General features: G+C 40.5%; 1 protein-coding gene across 4 annotated transcripts in view; it reads right to left on the reverse strand.

Annotated features, from left to right (window-relative positions):
- The window catches only part of cntn5 (contactin 5), a 111,568-nt gene that overhangs the window by 8,559 nt on the left and 83,323 nt on the right, over positions 1-19,686 (reverse strand). For 3 of the 4 annotated variants that reach the window (XM_034867147.1, XM_034867146.1, XM_034867148.1), the window contains 7 exons: positions 18,476-18,620; positions 13,451-13,578; positions 12,863-13,050; positions 9,317-9,437; positions 7,799-7,957; positions 3,954-4,103; positions 3,084-3,154 (listed from right to left, as the gene is read on the reverse strand). In XM_034867147.1, the coding sequence (XP_034723038.1) occupies positions 3,084-3,154; positions 3,954-4,103; positions 7,799-7,957; positions 9,317-9,437; positions 12,863-13,050; positions 13,451-13,578; positions 18,476-18,620 (962 nt within the window). The remainder of the gene's footprint in view (positions 1-3,083; positions 3,155-3,953; positions 4,104-7,798; positions 7,958-9,316; positions 9,438-12,862; positions 13,051-13,450; positions 13,579-18,475; positions 18,621-19,686) is intronic. The other variant, XM_034867149.1, reaches the window with a different exon arrangement.

Consider the following 19,686-nt stretch of genomic DNA (forward strand, 5'->3'; position numbering starts at 1 on the left):
AGAGAATGAATGCCAAGGAACTTTTTTATTTTAATTATCTACTAAGTCATAACGTAAAAAGAAAATAAACTACTTAAGTAAACTACTTCCATTTTTTTGGAGCTAAATTACATGATATCATGTTGGTGCATAAACTCACACACTAGACCCAGTCTAGCATTTTAGGCAGAATGGGAGGATTATCCCATACTCAGTATCAGCATCGGAACAACTCTAGTTGGAAAAGTTAAAAGCCTTTCTTCTCACACCCTCAAACAGAGAATTACATTTTAATGAAGGAAATTCAGAGAAAATCATGTAGAATACTGCAACAGATGGGCTTACCATGGCCTGCCTCTCAAACGCAAGAAAGGTCACTTTGCTCTAATGCTGCGTGCTAACCTCAGCCCCCCTCACCCCTCACAAGACCCTCTCTCCAAGACTTTCTCTTGATATCAGATTGCTGTGCAGACTGCAACATCCCCCTCTGTGTTATCCCACAGGAGATAATGTGCATCTCTCCTGCCCTTTTCTATCAGAAGGGTCAGGGCTTCCTGGGAGTGCTGAGCATCAACACCTGGGTTATTCTATCGTTGTTCCTACGGCCGTGCAGCTGGGAGTGTGTTCCTGTTATCAGCTTATCAGAACAATCCTTCAGCAACACATTAAGACATTCACATGTAAGGAACACTGACTGCAGTGACTAATCAGACAGAAGCTTCTATCTCAACCACCAATCTCTGCTCAGCAACGATTTAGACAGATTTTACCTTAACATTTGTTTTTTTTAGAAAATAAGCACCTTGTCTCTTACCTATTATAGTGTTTATGGACTATTATCAGTATTTATGGAGTGTTTGTCCATAAAAACATTTTTGTTTACTGTTCGGAGTTACTTTTGGTTGTTTTGGGGGTTTGTTTGGTTTTGACACATTGAAGAAACCAGATTTCAAAGCTGAAAAATTTTATATAAACATAAAAATATAAATGAGAAAAAACTCTGTCAAGAACACCGGCCAAGGTCTACTTGGACATTTGATGCAAATCACTTTCAGCCAAGAAAAACACTATTATAATTGATTATTGTTTTCTTATTCAAATCGAAAAAAGAGAATCTATCTATCAATCAAGTTTCTGCTGAATTTTCCCCCTAGAAAAGAAAAAGGAAATGTAAAAGATGTTCGCAGCAGGGAAGACGGCGTCTGAGTTTAGATGATGCCAACCTTCTACGTTGTGCCCTTTGTTCCTTAAATACTCCAGCAAATCGCTCGACGTATACACATCCGTCCTCCTACCTTTAAGAACTAAGACTATCCTCGCCATTTCCTCCCTTGAGTCTGCCTCTTTCTCTTGTTGTTTAAATGAGATCCCACCATGATGGTTCTGGGAATGGGACGCAGGTCCCCGGCACACACTGAGTCAAACTGCAGCTACTCCTCATATCTCAGCCCAAGTGAATGCAGCTGGCTGTAAACTAATGCAATCATCTGTATATCATAAAATCATTAAACTGTTTCCTTCAAGCTTAGGAACCACAAGGACCAGCGTCGTCCATCAACCGTGCTTTACCCCCCTTAATAATGTCTGACAAGTATTCCCATGCAATACAAAGTGAAGGTTTTTAATGAAAGGCACATGCAGCAGCAACTTCTACATGATTATTAAGTCATATTCACATGAAGGATTTATTACTTAGTGACAGTTTCATTTCTAAGGGAACAATAGCAGAGCTGTTTCAGCATCGATGTCTAAAGGGAACCTTGTTTTAGCGGTCTTGTTTCCACTCATGGATTTAACTGAATCTCAACCTGCGGGGTTCAGGAGTGTTTTTAGCAGCAGGGGGCTGATGAAAAATTCCTCTAACATACACATTTATTATCACATTTTTAATTATGGTGAGTAATACTTTCTCAAGTTAAATGATGAATACTTCCACCCCATCGGCCCCTTCCAACATTTAATCATGTACAAATCCTAAAATAATTATCATTCTGTGCTTTAATGCTGGGGTTTCAATACTGCGGACACTGCTCTTTTTCCGAGGGTCACATGCAGGAAAGGTAGAGAAACACTGGCTTACAGGACCAAAATAAACTCATAAAATCACATGATGACATATCAGCATTTATATTTATAATGCTCTGTGTATCTTATCTCCACTTGTTCTTTTGTCAATCTGGCCTGAAGCACTTCAGCACGCCAATTAGTACCATCAGTGTACTACAGATTACTGTAAAGCTGCTAGAAAGGTGGGTGAGTTGATGTTGTTTCAGATCACAGGGGCTCCACTGCACACAGTGATGTTGTGAGCCCAAGATTAAAGGACTGAGGTGACTTCCCATGAACTACTTTAAAAAAACGTTGCTTCATATTTACACACAATTAGTCGACAATTAGTATATCTTCTGACATGAAGAACATAGTTCCATTTCTTATCCGTCTCATTACCTGCGGATTAGATTAAGCAACTGATCCCTGTTCCTCTCCTCCGATAACTAATAACATCTTTAGTTGGGGTCAGAAGACATTATGCAACGCATTGACATCAACATCAACACAGGTTCATTAGAAGCAACCATCTCTAGCACTCCAAATGTTGATCTATTGACTGGAATTACATTTTTTTCATTTTAATTAGAGTGCAAATGGTGAAGTTCTAAATTCAAAGTCTTCAAATTATACTGGTAACTTTAGTGAACTCTTCCTAGTAAATATAATTGGAATTTGAATTCCAGTATAATTAATGCATGACCTGTGGCAGTTTCTGCATTAGTTTCTTTAGAAACGGAGAGATTATTCTGTACAGTAAGCAATTTAAATTTCAAGCACATTAAAGCCTTCTCTTATACAGCATGAAGCTATATCTTTATTATATCCTCACTGAGGAGATTTGAAAACATTCCACAGTTGGAATGTCAAGTTGGTGATATAGAAGGATTGCAAAGATTATTTTTTAGTGAGAGTAGACTAAATAAAAGCTTCCATTAACTCTAACTGTTTAATTCTAACTGTTCATTGAACAGACACACTGGGATATGTGCGTTTTTTGCACATACAGTATGTTGCTAGCTTGTGCTACAGAGGCAGTGTTAAGGGGAGCCTACCTCCCACGAGATGACCAGTTCATGCCTGCGGCCATTCCCTCCGCTGACGTTGGCTGGTGCCACCGACGGGACTGTGTGAAACAGAAAAGGTTAACAATGCACCACTGGCCCAACACTGCAACTCACTTTAACCAGTTTTCAAAAGAAATAAAAGATGAAAATAAAGAAAAAAAATGTCATATAGTAGTTCATGTCCTTCATGACCAGACAAAGTTGGATTCACTGTTTAAATGATACATTTAAAAAAACATTAACAGCATCAGAAAACATTCAAAACTCAGTTGTTGTGTGGTGTTTGTGGATGCATTCAAATACCTGTCGATCAAATTGAGAGTGATAATAGGTTCCTGTGCTCTATTTTGATTTTTTTTTTTGACATTTGGATAACGGATTATGATTTTAAAGGATGAATTAGCACACTTGTGTGTAGTTACAGTAATTAGTCTGTTAATTATGCTGAAGAGATAGGACGGATAAATAAGCCACTTCCATGTGACCACTGACCTTTGTAATTATAACATTTTATGAACGAGAAACGAGCAGTTAGTGAAGCGGCACGCTGGATCCAGACCGTCTCAGTCCATTCCTGCTAACCCTAAACAGTGGATTCTGCTCTGTGTCTTTGCCTCAGGGCATTAAAGGACAGGCTGCTTTAGCAGAAACACAACGCTTTTTTCCAGCCTTTTTGCCCAATTAAAATTGAGTAAATTAATAATGAAAACATTACATGGTCATGAAGTGGGGGCACCAGCTAGTGGAAGCTCTCAAGCCACAATAAATGATCAGCACTATATGGAGTCTGACTGAATGTGTATATGTCTGTCAGAATGTGACTAGAACGTAGTATTTATCCAGCAATGATGACTTTACCTGCTTCTTTAGTCCTAACTCCTCTTGAAGGCGCACTGGGATCTCCGGTCCCGATTGCGTTGCTGGCCACCACCCTGAACTCATACTCCACCCAGGGGTTGAGCTTCACAGCCATGGCTGACTCCATGTCCCCCGTCACTGGGTCTGGGTCTGCAGACAACAGGGTTGCTTATGTATTTATTTAACCAGGACAAGAGCCACATCACAAGTCCTGTACTAATGTTTACATTATGTGCAGTATGTAAAACAGAGGTGCCCAAATTCTTTCATATGGGCCAAACGTTTCTGGTTAAATGGCCACGGGCCAAGAAATTTGAAGTTGTATTATATTTTTATTTCTTTATATGTTTATGTAAATCTATAATAAAATTTTGGCTGACTCAAAGTCAGTGACGTAAGCATGGCTCACAGCACATGAGGGAGAGCGGGAGAGAGAAAGAATACCTTAATTCTTGTAATTCTTTGAGGAAAACATTTACAGACATAGTTTAATAAGGACGTTTACCAGCACTGGGATTTACATTGCCATACCACTCACATTAAGTACTTTTTAGCGGCACAAAATGTACTTTTTGTAGTCATTATGATTTTAAAGCACTTCTTAAAATACGAGAATAAGCTTGAGTGCGTCAATAACCATGGCGGGCCAAAATAAAGGAAGCACGGGCCAAACTTGGCCCACGGGCCCCAAATTTGGCAACCTTGATGTAAGACTTTAAGAATGTTTCAGAGTGTTCATGACTATACTGAGTAATGCCTGTAGGAAAGTTTTTTGTTTATGTGGTTTATTTGTTTCACACATAAATACAAATCACATTGCTCATATAAAAAACACCCCCCAAAGGAGCTGTGTTCCAAACCGTTCCCTGTCACGGACATTGTGCACCACGTAGTACGTTCGCCATGTTGTAGTGTTGTTCCAATTTTCATTCGCTATATAGTCCACTCTAAAATACCCACAATGCACTGTTAATTTGAGTGTACATTCAATGTATCATACATTTGACTCCCTTGTACCACAAGGCAACGCGGCCGTGTTTTACCGGAGGAGAAGAAGAAGAAGCATCAGCGAAAACTGAAAAGGAAAAATGGAGCGGACTTTCCTTTCTAAACAGTGCAAATGTAACATGCGACTTTTGTACAACCTTTTACTATTCTCCTGAGTGCTGTGTTGGTTTCAGGGACGTAACAGAAGTATTTTAGTTTTGATCTGTTTACATGATGCTGACCACATCTCATGACACAAGTCACGCGACGATGTGTTTTCAGTGAGTGTCCGATGTCCAGGTCACTATTTAATGAGTACTGTATAGGTAATAATGACTGACTGAATGGGGAAGCCGTTTCAAATACAGCTAGGGTGTATTTTTATGGCTGAAAATTTGAAAGTTCTGTGCTGGCCAAGGCGGTCACCTGACCTTGATCAAGCCACTGAGTGCGTTTCACTGCTCCAGGCCAGACTCAAACAAGCAATAAGGGAGGACGGCTGGCAGAGCATCACCAGAGAAGATACCGAGTGTATGCTGATGTCTCTGGGCTGTAGCCTGCAGGCAGTCATTAACTGCAAAGGATTATACACATTAACATATTATGACTTTATATGACGGCTTCAAGACTGTTTCCAATTACTTTCTGTTCTGTTCCATAAAACTGGGGGATAATTCCTACGCTGTTTCCCCCTGTATGTGAAAGCTGTGTGTCGACACTTTAACCTCATAGCCATTGTTTTATTTCAAATCCAGAATGCTGGAGTACAGAGCCAAAATACAAAAAGTACCACTGTATTATCTTAAGGACTGCACAGTGTGACACCTTGTCTCCAGATCCACTGTGACTTGGCAGATTTTTACACCAGGTGGTGTGGATACACCATTTACTTGAAAATGTTGGTTTGATGTCTGTACAGCAGCTTACTCACAGATTTAGAGGACTTGGAAAGCTATGCAATTACAAATCACATCCCGAGACTGAAAGACAGTCAAGTTTTATTATTGTATTGTGTTGGAATTGTTGGTTTTCTGTAATTGATAATGCGGTCTTGACCTATTCTATTTGTAAAGTGTCTTGAGATAACTCCTGTTATGATTTGTTAGTATAAATAAAATTGAATTTAATGTATTTTGAAGAGAACTACGAGCAGGTAACACAACTAATCTAGTTTCCTGAGGGCTGCCAAAGTAGACCTCCGTCAATATTGATCCTGCGACAACAAACAAACGCTGACTGAAAGCATATCCATGTCACAAATGAACCAGAGGTCTCTGTGTGCTAACTAAGGCGCTGAGGAGCTCCCACTCTTATCATCCAAAGCAGCTCATACTGAGCCCACTCTGTCAAGCAAGCTGCTCTTCAAACATGAGCTGATAACTCTGTTTGCAAGGAGGCCGAGCTAAAAGCCCAATCCCCTTCATGCTAATCTTAACAAGTTCAACATTGACAATACATCACAGAGTCCTAATTGTGCTTTATCGAATTAAATGTGGTTGAAGAGACATGATGTGAGAGGAGTGTATACAAAGTGTGATTTATATATCTGTGGGGATGAATCATTATCACACGTTAAACTCTGCTATTATTATCACAAGGCATATTAAGATGGATTACACACAATGCTTGGCAAGCCTTCATTTAACGCTGAGTGATAGTAATTGATGGTTTTTCTGTCAAGGTACAGGGAAAAAATCAAGTTAATTCATTTTTTATGCAGTTATAGTGCATCTATACAAAATGAACATGAATAAGTCTTATAATTTAAGCCCAAAAGGTTAATTTTCCACTAATCGCTGATATGAAGCTGACTAAAATTCAAAGGAATGACATTGGGTATTGGTTCCAAGTTACTTTACAGCCAAGTTCACATCTAAAACCAAAGAGAAGGATAAACAAACCAGCATTTCCAATTCTTCACCAGGTATCTGAGAAAAGATGACTACTGTCCAGAGCAACAGGGTAAGACACCTGGCCATGACTTCTGGATTTAAAAGTCTCTTTGTGAGGACTAGTGCAGTGCCCATTTGGAGCGGGCTGATGCTTAGTTCCTAGTACGTTTATTTATTTATATTCCAGTGCTGAAATCATGATTTAATAACTGCAACGTCATCTGAAAAAATCCCCAAACACATGAGTTTAAGACGACAGCTGTGCTGTAAGAGAAAGTTAGAAGTGATAGAGTACTACTTTACGTTTCCTATCTGCAGCACTAACAACACGCCCACCACATGGCGCCCGTTGACTCGGTTGACTGAACAGAAGAGACAGAGAGAGGTGTTACGGCTGAGACCGACCTCACTCTCTCCGGACAATGCCGGCGTTGCTCTTCTACAGAAAGACACTTTTTTTAACCCAACACGCTGCTGTACACAGGCTGTAGGCCCTCCATTAGTATTGAACCACAATAAGCCATTTAGGGATATATTATCCCCACCCCCGCTGCTGTAATGCACATGCGGAGACACACACACACACACACACACACACACACACACACACACACACACACACACACACACACACACACACACACACACACACACACACACACACACACACACACACACACACACACACACACACACACACACACACACACACACACACACACACACACACACACACACACACACACACACACACACACACACACACACACAGAGTCCTCTGTGTTTAGATATATGAACATGCCTTGACACAACAATGTCTATTTAATGTTTGTTTGTGGCATTTGAAAGGAGCAACCTTGCTCTAGCTGGGCTGGTTTACCATCTCCGTACTTGACTTTAGGCAGGAATATGGCCCCACATTAACCTCACAGATCTAGAGACTGCAATTTGCTCCTTATTGATTACCTGTTTTGACAGTTTGCCAGCCTAATGAAAATGGGCTGCGGGCCTGTAAATTATAGGTGCTGATAGGGCTGTGGTTGTCCAGGCCACGAGTCCAGGACAGGGTGGCCGTGGTATCAGTGATCTCCTCTACTATTACCACTCCAGGGGGTCCAGGAGGACCTGGTGGAAAGAGGGGTAGGAGACAGATCAAATTACAGGTTTGAACCAGCAATACTTGAGAAATGTCATGACACAAGGGACGAACACATGGAATCTCTGTTGGTGTTTGAATCAATTCCACATGGTCCATATTGTGATGTCTTAATCCTGCATTGTTGCTGTTAGCTACACTAATGAATGCAACCATGCAAGCATTAAGTAAGATGTGCATGTGGTGACAACAACAATTTTCTGTTGCACTAACAGACAAGAACACAACATACTAAACTGAACCAGGATTGGGGTCGACGCAGATCAGCTGCCAAGGACTTCACGCTGATTCAGGCACATTGACGCTTTTTTTTTTGGAGTTAAGGCGGCAGTTTACCAGTTCTGCTAATCATGACAGTGTGGCAGCCCTTCATGTGTTTTAATACAGCTGAACATGTGTTTACCTCAGTCTTCAGAAGAAATGTAATCTGCAAGTGCAGCAAACGTCTAAGGTCTCTAGGGGGAACGGCTGTAAATGAAAAGCTGGCAGCTGCTCTGCTCAATGAAATCCAATGTACTGTGTCCCCAAAAAGTGCCCAGTAGAAGGGTGCACTGAAAAGTGCATTTGTATTTCAGACTATTAAGATGCATTTTGTGTCGCTATAGGAAGAATACCTTTGTTTAAGTCTACCACACCATGGCATATATCCTCCCCTGTATTAGCGTTTAATGTCAACAATCATTGAATACATCAAATACTATACTAGAGATGGGTTGTATGGGAGAAGCTAATGTCACAAATTATAATATACATGTTCTTGTGATAAAGATATTTATGTTAGATCATCTCATCTCTAACCGGGACGTTTTACAAAGAATATTTTATATCATCTCCTCTCTAACTGGGAAGTTTTATAAAGAATTTGTTAGATCATCTCCTATTTAGCAGAGCCATCGTTGCTGTGTCCGCAGCTTAGCGCCGCCCAAGACGATTGTGATTGGTTTAAAGAAATATTCACAGCCCAGACCTACTCCACAGCGTTGTGGAGATAACTCTGGCAATGCGAGACTCAACAGCCCCAGAATCTGATCAGCCAATTTGTTAAACACATATTTAACTTGTTCATGCAGACAGACCGTCTGTACAGCCATACTCAGAGGAACCCTAACAAATTAAAAGATGTAAAGGTCAAAAGGGGGGTGAAGAAATCACTGCTGTGCAATTGTCTCTAGCAGGAGCAAACTTAACAAATTGGAGCCAATTTCTTACATTCGCAGAAACCATGAACATTATTTCACGGTATTGTTGGTGATGGCTTCCCATCCATTACTAGAGAGTGTACACAACATCACAGTGTACTGGTGCAATGACACACATAACGAGCTCACCTCGAACCAGAAGTTCCGCCTCGGCAAACACAGTGTCAGCACTGGTCTGGGCCCGGCACCCATACTTTCCAGCATGCTTCAACAAAATGCTCCTAATCATCAGATCCACTGTGGAGGACTGCTGCAATTGGGAAAGAAAAGAATAAAAAGTAGGTATTAAGTAAGCCCAGAGTAAATGTGCTTGACAGGAAATAGTGTGATTGCTTTACATCTTGTAGAGGCTCATGTGGCTTGAGAGATTCCTGTTTAATTCAGGTGCTTGCTTGCTGCTACATTCTTCAGCTAGCCGTATTTTCACTCTGTTGAAATGAGAAACGCCTAAGGCAAGACTGGGAATAATTCAAGGTCTACGGGCAGCTGTTTAGCACGAAACCTGATTAAAATTACAAACCATGCATCAGCCAGGAATCTGTTGTGGCTGTAAAGGATTGTCACTGCAAATACTTTTTTCTCTAGAGCATGGGTAGTAGCAGAGGACAAATCAGGACAGATGGGATTTTAACGTCCACTGTTGGTAAAGGAATAGGGACATAAAGAGGACTCCAACTTCATTTTATAGTTTAGTCACTAATGATTTTCTAATGAGCATTATGGAAAGGGGAAATATAATATACTGTTTTGTAAAAATACAAAACTAAAGTAAGCTTGTTGAAACTCGAAATGTCTTTTTAATGTTTGCATCTAAAAAGGGATACATCAAAAAGAGTAAGTGTTTTCCCGCCCAGAATGTCTGCCCCGCCCTGATGTGTTTCACTGGTTCCTCAGGTCACCTGTCCCTCGGTACCACCAAGGGGGGGAAGTGAGAGTCCACGAAGCGTAGCTCCTATGGCACCATTTTGATGCTAATAAGCCATCACCTGCTGTTAGCATCCCATTGACCACTATTCGTTTTGGGACCACGTTGACAGTGAATAACTTTACATCTGAAGCGTTTAAAGACTATTTGTCCGTTGTTTATTTCTAAAGAAACAAGACAATGTATAAAAGGCTCCGTTACCTTGTATCTTACGTAACGGCTCCGTAGCAGACGTTTTTATAAAAATAGGCTAACGATTGTGTCATAACCAAGTGACTTCCTGTCCCATAGTCGACAAATCACCTATTGTCAGTAGAAGGACACAGACGGTTTGGACTTCCATTAGCTGTTTAGGATTAATTACTAATGTTAACTAGCATGTTAGTTAGCTGTAATTAGCCTGTGTCTATGTTAATGTTAACTAGAATGTTAGTTAGCAGTAATTAGCCTGTGCCTATGTTATCTCCTAACATATACCTACCTTTCCGTCTCTGCTGATTGGAATGAATGAGATTTCTCTTGCACAGCTACCAGAAGACTTACAACTTGCTCACGTCACATCTACATCTTCCAGCTCAGTTGGAGGCTACGCAGTAATGCTCAGCATCACAGGAAAAGACCTTCTAATAGACTTCACTGGTCTCCGTCCAGAACAACGGGGTCTGTAGGTCCATTTCTGTCACTGTCTTTGGTTACGACCCTGCTTTATTTGTGTATATTAGACGTGTTCTCTTGTTCAATGTCAGATTGTCTGCGTTTGTTTCTGGCTTTCTGTGTGTAATTTCTTCCAGTTTGTTGCCCTTCTAGTGTTTCTGACTATTCTATTCTATTCTTTTTTTTTTTAAATCCAGCTGTTTTTCTAAAAGCTTTCTTTTTGTTCAATCAACCTACCAACTGGTCTCCTGCATTCGGGTCCTCCATTTAAATTTGTCCGCTCTGACATTCTTTTCCGATGTTTTCTATGTTTGACTTTCGTCACTCTAAATCTCCTACGACACCAAATATTGTTAACCTGGGAAAGAAAGGAACAGTGAAAACATGGAGCCCCGCAGCGGCCCACTACGGAGAAGAAAGCTCAAGGTCAAGGTGGAATGGCAAAGTTAACAATGCAACCATGACCTTGCAGGGAGGCAAATGTTAAATGCCTCTTTGTTTGGGTAGATTCAGTTTTTGGCTAGGAAAGTTTATATGACAACTCCCTGAGAGGACCCCTGACCCTGTATCTCTGACCTATTCTAGAAGACTAAAGTCAAACAGACAGGCAAACCAACAGAAACACTCAATATTCCACTATTATTCCGAAAATGACAATAGTCCGAATTTGATACAAGTCACTTAAACAGCATATTCTGTTTGGATATTCCAAATAAGGCCTTTTCTGAATATAGCATTTTCCGATTAAGACATGTGTGATATTCCAGTATTATTGAGGTTTTAGAGTCATTGTTTGGACATGTATACAGCACATTAGAAATGTGTGTCTCATTCTGGCTGACTATAAGCCAGCGGGGCTTATAGTCAGCGCTGTGCGTTGCTATGATTTCTGTATACAAATCAACCAGCCAACAGTTTGCAGGGCTGCAGACCGGATACGAAGGAGAAACAGCTACTTTTAAGATTATCAAAGACTTGGATATCAGTCTTCGGATATGCGCACACATCGCTACGCCAACATTTTCAAGAAACTGATTGAAGAAATGAAAGAGGGATGCTGTGGTCGCACGGTTGAAAAAGTCGACCCCCGCTGGTAAACCCCGAAAAGATTCATTAGCCATGTAAACAGCTTAGTTGGAATGTCGGCTTTTTTGAAATTAAGGCAAAAAGCGAATATTATGTGCATGTAAGTGTAGTCAATGAGTACAATTAGACTTGTTCAGTTCTGGAGGGGCCTGAGTAATTTCACTTGGAGTATTGCTGTTAGTGGATTTGTATCCATGTCTTAAAAAAAACTAATTTAATAAGGAGGATGTTGATTTTCCTTCCTATTTCTTATTTAAAACCATTGTGTGTTTCAAGCTTCATTACCTTTCAAAGCCAGTATGAGTCATTCTCTATTTGTGTTTTCATTTTCATAAAAAGATACAATTTCACAGGTGCAATTCAAAATAATAGACTAGACTTTGATGTACATGATTATATGGTTCAAGGCATATCTTTGATGATAACTGAGGTAGTCTGACCTTTAGCGGAAGGCATTCTTCTTGTATGTATTACAAGTGGATTTAAAATCAATATTTATAAAGTGCAAATGGAAACAACCAGGGTTTGCGTTACATGGGGAGCTAGTGGGAGCTGAGCTTCCAATACTGCTGTAAAATCAAACATCTGTAGTGGTCGCTAATAATACAATAAAATAACAAGTAATGCATTTCTCAATGCATTTAGTATTATTTACATTAACAGGATAAATACGCTTAAAGAATCCAAAAGATTCTATTATTATATTATACTGCACCAACTATGCCTGCTGATGAGAGTGTGCGATCCGTGAACCGTATTTCTTTAAATTTTTCTCCACCCCCAACATTAGTTATTTTAAAGTCCCTCACAAAGCTCAGATTGTAAGTCAAACCCTGGAAAATAATTTTGTCTGTTACCCTTACCAGGCAAACAGTTCCACAGGTAGACAGATAGAGACACAATGGATGTCAGGTGGACAGGTAGACAGAAGGACAGACAGGTAGAGAGATAAAGAGAAAGGACCATAACCAATATGATTCATTAACTCTTAGTCTTAATTTTTCTCTTACTCTTGCTCTTACTGTTTGGATGTATTCAAAGTGGCCGCCATCCTGTTGAAAGTTGATTGGTTTCTGGTTGAAGAACCACTGGAAAGCCACGTCCAGCGATGTGTCATGTGTTGCCCTGCAGCTCAGCACCACGCTCTCCCCCACGGTCACTTCCACCCTGCTCGGGCTAAGCTCCACACGCATGGCCTCTGGAAGCACAAAGCTGCTGCACTGTCACCTCAGGCTAACCAAAAGCTAGTGTCAGACAGCTGCATCTGACTGTGGCATCACTGACACAGCAATCACGAGATGCCCAAACCCTAACTTGGGCAAAAAAACACTCACCTTTGTGGGCTAAATATCCTGCTTGGCTCTGGTCTTGACTGGGTACAGTGCAGTCGTGAGACAGAGGTATTTACGCTGTTAAAGTGTGACCTTGTAATATGATTCTTGAATGTGAGAGCCGTTAGTTCACGGTTGAGCAAGCACAATAAATTTCTTGGCACCCGAGCAAAGGTGGGGGGGGGGGAAATGACATTGGGGACTGTTTATTGGTGGCTGACTTGTGCTAATTTGGCAGAAAATAAAGGCCCCCAGGGCATCACTTACCTTTTACCCACAGTATGGCCGTCATCTCTGCCGAGCCCAACTGATTCTCTGCCCGGCACACATAGCTCCCCTCATCCGCTCGGCTGGAGTTAACAATTCTCAGAGTATTGTTCCGTAACAACATAATCCTGCCAGAAAGGACACAAAAATCAATACTGGTATGAGAAACAAATTCACGTAAGAACAGTTGTCTGCAAGTTGAGGCATTTGGCTCGGGTTACAAGACTAGTAATACTCATATGGGATGAGATAAAAATGAACTACTCCGATATTTTTGAAATAATCATCCACTAGAGATTCCAGTGCAAAATATGAATTATAAAAAATTGTTTACAGCTAGAACATTATTATCATTGAATTGAAGGACAAAAAGCGTCCGACGGTAAATTGTTTGTGTTACGAAGAAGCTCAGTGGACTGAGGGATGCTGAAGTCAAGAACAGTGTCTGTGTTTGTTGTGTAACCTTCAATAAGGGAACATGAAAATAAACCCTTTTCAGTAAAGATAAATCAACAACTGAAAAGTTTTAATGAATGTGATCTACAGATAGCACTAAGTAGCTCTATCTTGAAAAGGATTAAAACACAGATGCTATTACAGATAGAGGTTAAGGTAATGGGGACACTTTTCATTTAAATAAAAATATAAATGAGGTGATATATTAATGCCAAGATCAAAGACATCTGACTTTCATTTTGGGTACAGTGCTGCACTATATACACTATACTCTATATGATGCCTTTGAAATAAAACAATAGGCTGCTATTTGAGTAATTACAGAGTAATTTAAACATCATTAAAGGACAATTTCAGAATACCGCTTGTGGAGAACACTACACAACACTGGATAAAAACATGTTATGATTTGTTGTTTTTCTGCTTTAGTATTTCCACAACCCTAAATAAACTTTCCGAGAAACCACTTGAGAAACCCTACATATTGCCGCATTTAATGAATCTACAACAAAAGCTGTCAAACCAAGATGTCCATACCACCAAGCTGTCCTACAGGGAAACACAAGTGTAATGGAGAGAATAAACACCACGCATGCATGCATTCATAAGTAGCCCCTTCATCCAGCCGAAGGACACGAGCAGTATGGTATTAACATGTTGCTCTGACTTGTAAATAACAGCTGGAGAATGAAGTGTTTGACATCAGATAGTATTGCATATAACAACACTGGAAGCAGGTGTGTAGCAGATGGCTGCAGAGCAAGAATCATATAAAAGTAAAGTATTGGGAATTATGTAGAGCCAGTGCTCTAATTTCAGTGTCCGATGCAAAATATAAATATTCATATCATATTTGATTTTCAGCATTGCTCACATGGGCAGGATGAATATTTTTTATTATTTAAAAAAAATCCTCTTTATTTGTCCAATCAGAATGATGGTGGGCAGCGGTGAGGTATTCTTCTTTCCTCATTCATAGTGTTTGGCTCTTCTATTTACAACATCGAGCTCTATCTTTTGTCATGAGCAATGTGATTGAAATTCACAAAGGAGTGACCACATCTTGCCACAGACAATTCAGTAGCAATCTGCAGCCACGAGACATTTTTCAAATTAGGGAGGGAATTCATATTCGACAAGGACACCGAGGCAGAAAGGACAAGTTAGGGACTGCTGGGTTTACAGAGCATGCAAATAAATTCAACCTTAGGAAATGTAAAGGAATCATTAGAAGATCACAGCAAACCTTAAAATATATATTGTTTTCAATCTCAAACAAGGTTTCTGAGGTTAAGCCAAATAGATTGCTGTAGAATGCTTATTATTTACACATAAAAACAGTAACCTATATTTCCTTTTTAAACATTTCACAAGTTTTTATAAAAAATGCCAAATTGTGTCTGTTATGTCTAAAGAAGAGTGTGTGGGTTTTCACACAGTTTCAAACTAATGGGAGTAATACTTTCTGTTTAGGAGACAAAAGCCCTGAACATTAGCGGAAATCCATGTTAATTACAAACCTTCATTAAGTCCGCACAGCTGTCAATGCCAGATAAACGTGAAGCTGTTTCGATCCCCCCCTGTTCTTCCAAGAATAATCTCTCTATCCATAAACTCTTTACTTCACCATAGGTAATGGCGGAAAATCTTTGCAGGAGTCACCCTGGCTCGTATGCTTATTTCACCTTTTTTAGATAGAAATCACCCTTGATCTCCAGGTGCCCCCCTAAACACGGCTATCCCATTCATTAACTCAATATCCAGTAGAACCGGACTAATGAATGCTCCTGCTGGTGGGTGATTTAACAAGAGCTCGATGAACTCTTTGTTTCTCGTCGCCTTTCTTTTGTAATACAGGAAACAGCATGGCGCCCACTTCCTGTTCACTAACGCTCATACTTCAGCCAAACAGTGCACTAACATATGTTTCTGAAAACAGTTTAGAGATCAGCCCAGGCCAGTCCTACACTGCATGCCACGATAAAATTTGAAAAATGCTAACCATAGGCACTCCTGATCAGAAAGTTCCACATTTCCATAAAAAGTGTATCATGAGAAATGCCTTCAGATAATAATCAACCAGTACTCTTTATCTGAGACCGAGAGAAGACCTGGTAAAGACCTGGTCCTGGTCTTGAGAGGGAGAGAGGGAGAGAGAGAGGGAGAGAGGGAGAGAGGGAGAGAGAGAGAGAGAGAGAGAGTTCTCCCTCTCTCAATCTGCTTCTGTCCCCTTTGGGCCCTAGTTTAACGATCTTAGTGCATGGAGTGAAGCGCCTGGAGCAAGTGTGTTCAGGGCGTGTAGGAATCCACTTTTGCTAGTTTGCTAGTTTGATGCCGGAAGAAAGGGTCGGTGCGCCGGGCGCATGTTCCTAAAGGGATTGTACTTAGTGTCTTCATTAATCATAAGTTTGTTCAGGGCGTAACATGAAAACAACCAATCAGAGGTCCGCTCCCATTCCCTTTGGAAGCCAGGCGCGTCAATGGAGCAATGACTTTCCGTTGCCTCAAGATAGCACTACCCACCCATGGGCACACAGATGGGCACAAGGGCTTTTGCTATTTAAATAAGGTTGGGTGCTGGGAGAGTAAACTGACATCTACGTCGGTCTTAAACTAGCAAAGACACTTGCGTTGGGCTTTGGGCTGCGCTGTGTGAGACAGGGCCCTAAGTGTCTGTAGGTACAGCTGTCTGTAGGTACAGCTGTCTGTAGGTACAGCTGTCTGTAGGTACAGCAACAGCCCCAGAGCCAGCAGAAAAAAATGCGTCACCTTTCTGTTTTTTTTCTTTTGTTTTTCTGGGCACTGGTACTATAAGATGGAGGGAATTTTACCACAATTATTTTACACATACTACGAACATTATTACGATACTAGTTGAATATCGGCAAAGTATCCCTTTAAAAGTGAATGATAATTCAGTGAATGGAATTAACTGCTTTGCCAATACTGTTTGTGAACAATTTTCTGCCCTCTTAAGACATGACTTTATCTGAAGTCAGATAAAAACAAGATCAAGGTGTTTGGACAGGTATGAATCTCCCCGCGGTGCTCGCCAACAACACTGAAAAATAGATTTGCGAGGTTTTGACAAAATACCTCAAAGGCTTTATCAGATCCAGACATGCCAGGGTCATTAATCACCATTGTAGGGCAACACACCCACCACCTTATCCCCATCCATCAGTTCTACTGAGGCCAGCTCTTTTTATAGACTACAGACATCCAAAATTAGCGTTGATTTTTGTTTTAATGGAAAATAAAATATCTGCACCAACCCCTGAATTTAGCGTTATAAACTAATTTCTGAGTACTCTTGTTTCACCTGTTAGCGGCATGAAGTTTTGTAGCTTGCTGCCTGTTTGAAGGAGCACTGAGGATCTGATAATCAACTGGCTGCCCTTGCTGTTGAAGAGGCAGCTGGATCTGGGCTGATAAACAAAGGTCCTGTTCTCTCACTCAAAACTTGGGATGCTCAGCAGTGACTGATAATTTCAGCGGTGTCGCTCAGTGTGATTGATGGACCCTTGCACCGCTCAGCCCGCTCGAGGTGCAACGGGAGGTGTTTCTCATAAAAGATGATGCATCAAACTGCGTTTGAATTCCAAATGCAATTGTACGGTCTAAATTGTCAGCATCCCTGAGCAGGAGGAGGGCTGAGGACGGGTCTCCGGAGCTTTGCCAGTACCTAAGGTGTTTTATTCTAGTACTGACACTTAATTTCAGTTACAGTAATGAAACTGTGATGTGTTCCAACAAGACATGTACACAATTCCTGAAGGGCTGGAGCTGAGAATGATAACATTTGAAGTTTTGCCTTGAAACTATGATGCAAAACAATATAAAGATATTGAGGGAGACACACATTCATGACATCATACATATTTTACATGACAGTTAACTTTCTCTCATAATATTCTGTTTGCTAAACTGTGCAGAGGAAACATAAAAATCAGACTCTATTAATAACACAGAGCTCTAAACGTCATTCCAGACACTGAGACATGCCCTGCAACATATTGCTATGTATGCACAGTAAGGGGCTCAAGGCAGATTATGACTATAGTGATACTACATGGATGTTATTATGTTATATAAAATATATATATTATTGTAAAGACTATATCTTTCCTACTGAGGTATGTATCTATCTCTTTAATATGTCTGGTTATATTAGGTAATTGTAACAATGTTGCAAATCAATGAAGAGGAAAGCTTTATGACACTAATGTAATGAAGCACGTCACATTTTTAATCACAGCAAGTCCTTCATACCATATGATAATTTGGGTTGTTTATTCCTACCCTCTAAGACCTACGGGAGCGTTTCCCTCCAAATATCTAAACCAGAGAATGTTACGGTTTAAACACATTAATGTTGTGAAACCGTTGCAGTTTCTGTTTAAAAAAGTACTCAGATTACTCAGTTAAGAATAAAAAAAGATTGTGGTTTGGGTTAAAATCCGATGTAGCTTCACTTCTTGTTAAGCACATGACGCTTAACGACACACACACACACACACACACACACACACACGGCCTCCTGACGCCCCTAAAAAGTTGCAGCTGTACCTTCTACTCTGCTGAATCCTTCTGTCTCCGCTCTTCCAGGTTACCCGGGGTTTGGGCGACGCTCTGGGTTTGCATTCTAGCGATACATCTTTTCCAAGTGTGGCAATGACCCGTATGGGATTGTTGACAAAGACAGGAGCAGACGCTGTGGAAGACAGACACACAGCATTAAATTTAAAAATAAAGATAGAAAATAATGCAGTCACATCTTGTTATAATTAATATTCATGAACCAATGTTCATATTGCATGTGATTTATCATTTCCTGGCTCTTGTCAAAACAAGCATGATAAATCCTTTTTGAATTCGCCAGAAACCCCTCAGCACAACTGTCTGTCTTTCTGTCCCCTCGTGGTACGACATTCAAAATGTAGTTTCAATTAAATGTGTGTTGTTCGAATGTAATACATCTATAAAGTGAATTCTCGTAGCAGGTCTTCAACTGTGGCATTTTAAAGGAATTATTTAAAGAATGCTAGAGGGTTTAGACTGACAAGTCATGACTCAAAACGCTGCTTGTTTAAAATGCTAATTTGTTACAAATAACTAGATTTCCCACATGAAGTATTCCAAAGCATGCTTCTACACAAACACTGAATATGCTTTTATATACTGCATAATGTACCATACTTTGTCTTAATTCTCTGCTAATTCAGCATCCACTACAATTCTATAAATACTTAATAGCTGTCATAATGTTAATGATGACATGGTTGGATGATTTGAACCGCTTTTATAAAAATTGTAACCCGTATATTAACCCATATTTAACTAGGCTGCCTGAGTGAATACTAAATACAATCATGGCCCACTCAAGAGAATGAATTAGGCACTAATGGTCTAAATAAGGCCTCGGGCACTGAAGACGATGTGGTACTGGTACACAGCTGCATTACACATCAAGGCCATCTACAAGCTGCAAGGCTCTGTCAACTGTGATTATTCAAATCCTGAAAGATGCTTTATAGGTGACATTACACACAATGACAATTCAATCCCATCTGTAGCTACAGGCTGACCCCGCTCCCTCTAACACTTGTGTCTTTGAGGCTGAGTAGTTGCCTGAGTGGCAGCGGTCCCTCTAGACATAAAAAGCAGCAGAAAACAGAGCAGTTGCTGTGTGTATTTGTTTTAATCAAAATAAGAGCAGGCCTGCAGCTGGTGGCAGCAGTAGCCTTATTGCTTCACCCGCCACCGTCCCAGAAGAGCTG

Source organism: Etheostoma cragini, chromosome 3, assembly GCF_013103735.1.
Source record: "Etheostoma cragini isolate CJK2018 chromosome 3, CSU_Ecrag_1.0, whole genome shotgun sequence".
In the NCBI taxonomy this organism is placed as follows: Eukaryota; Metazoa; Chordata; class Actinopteri; order Perciformes; family Percidae; genus Etheostoma; species Etheostoma cragini.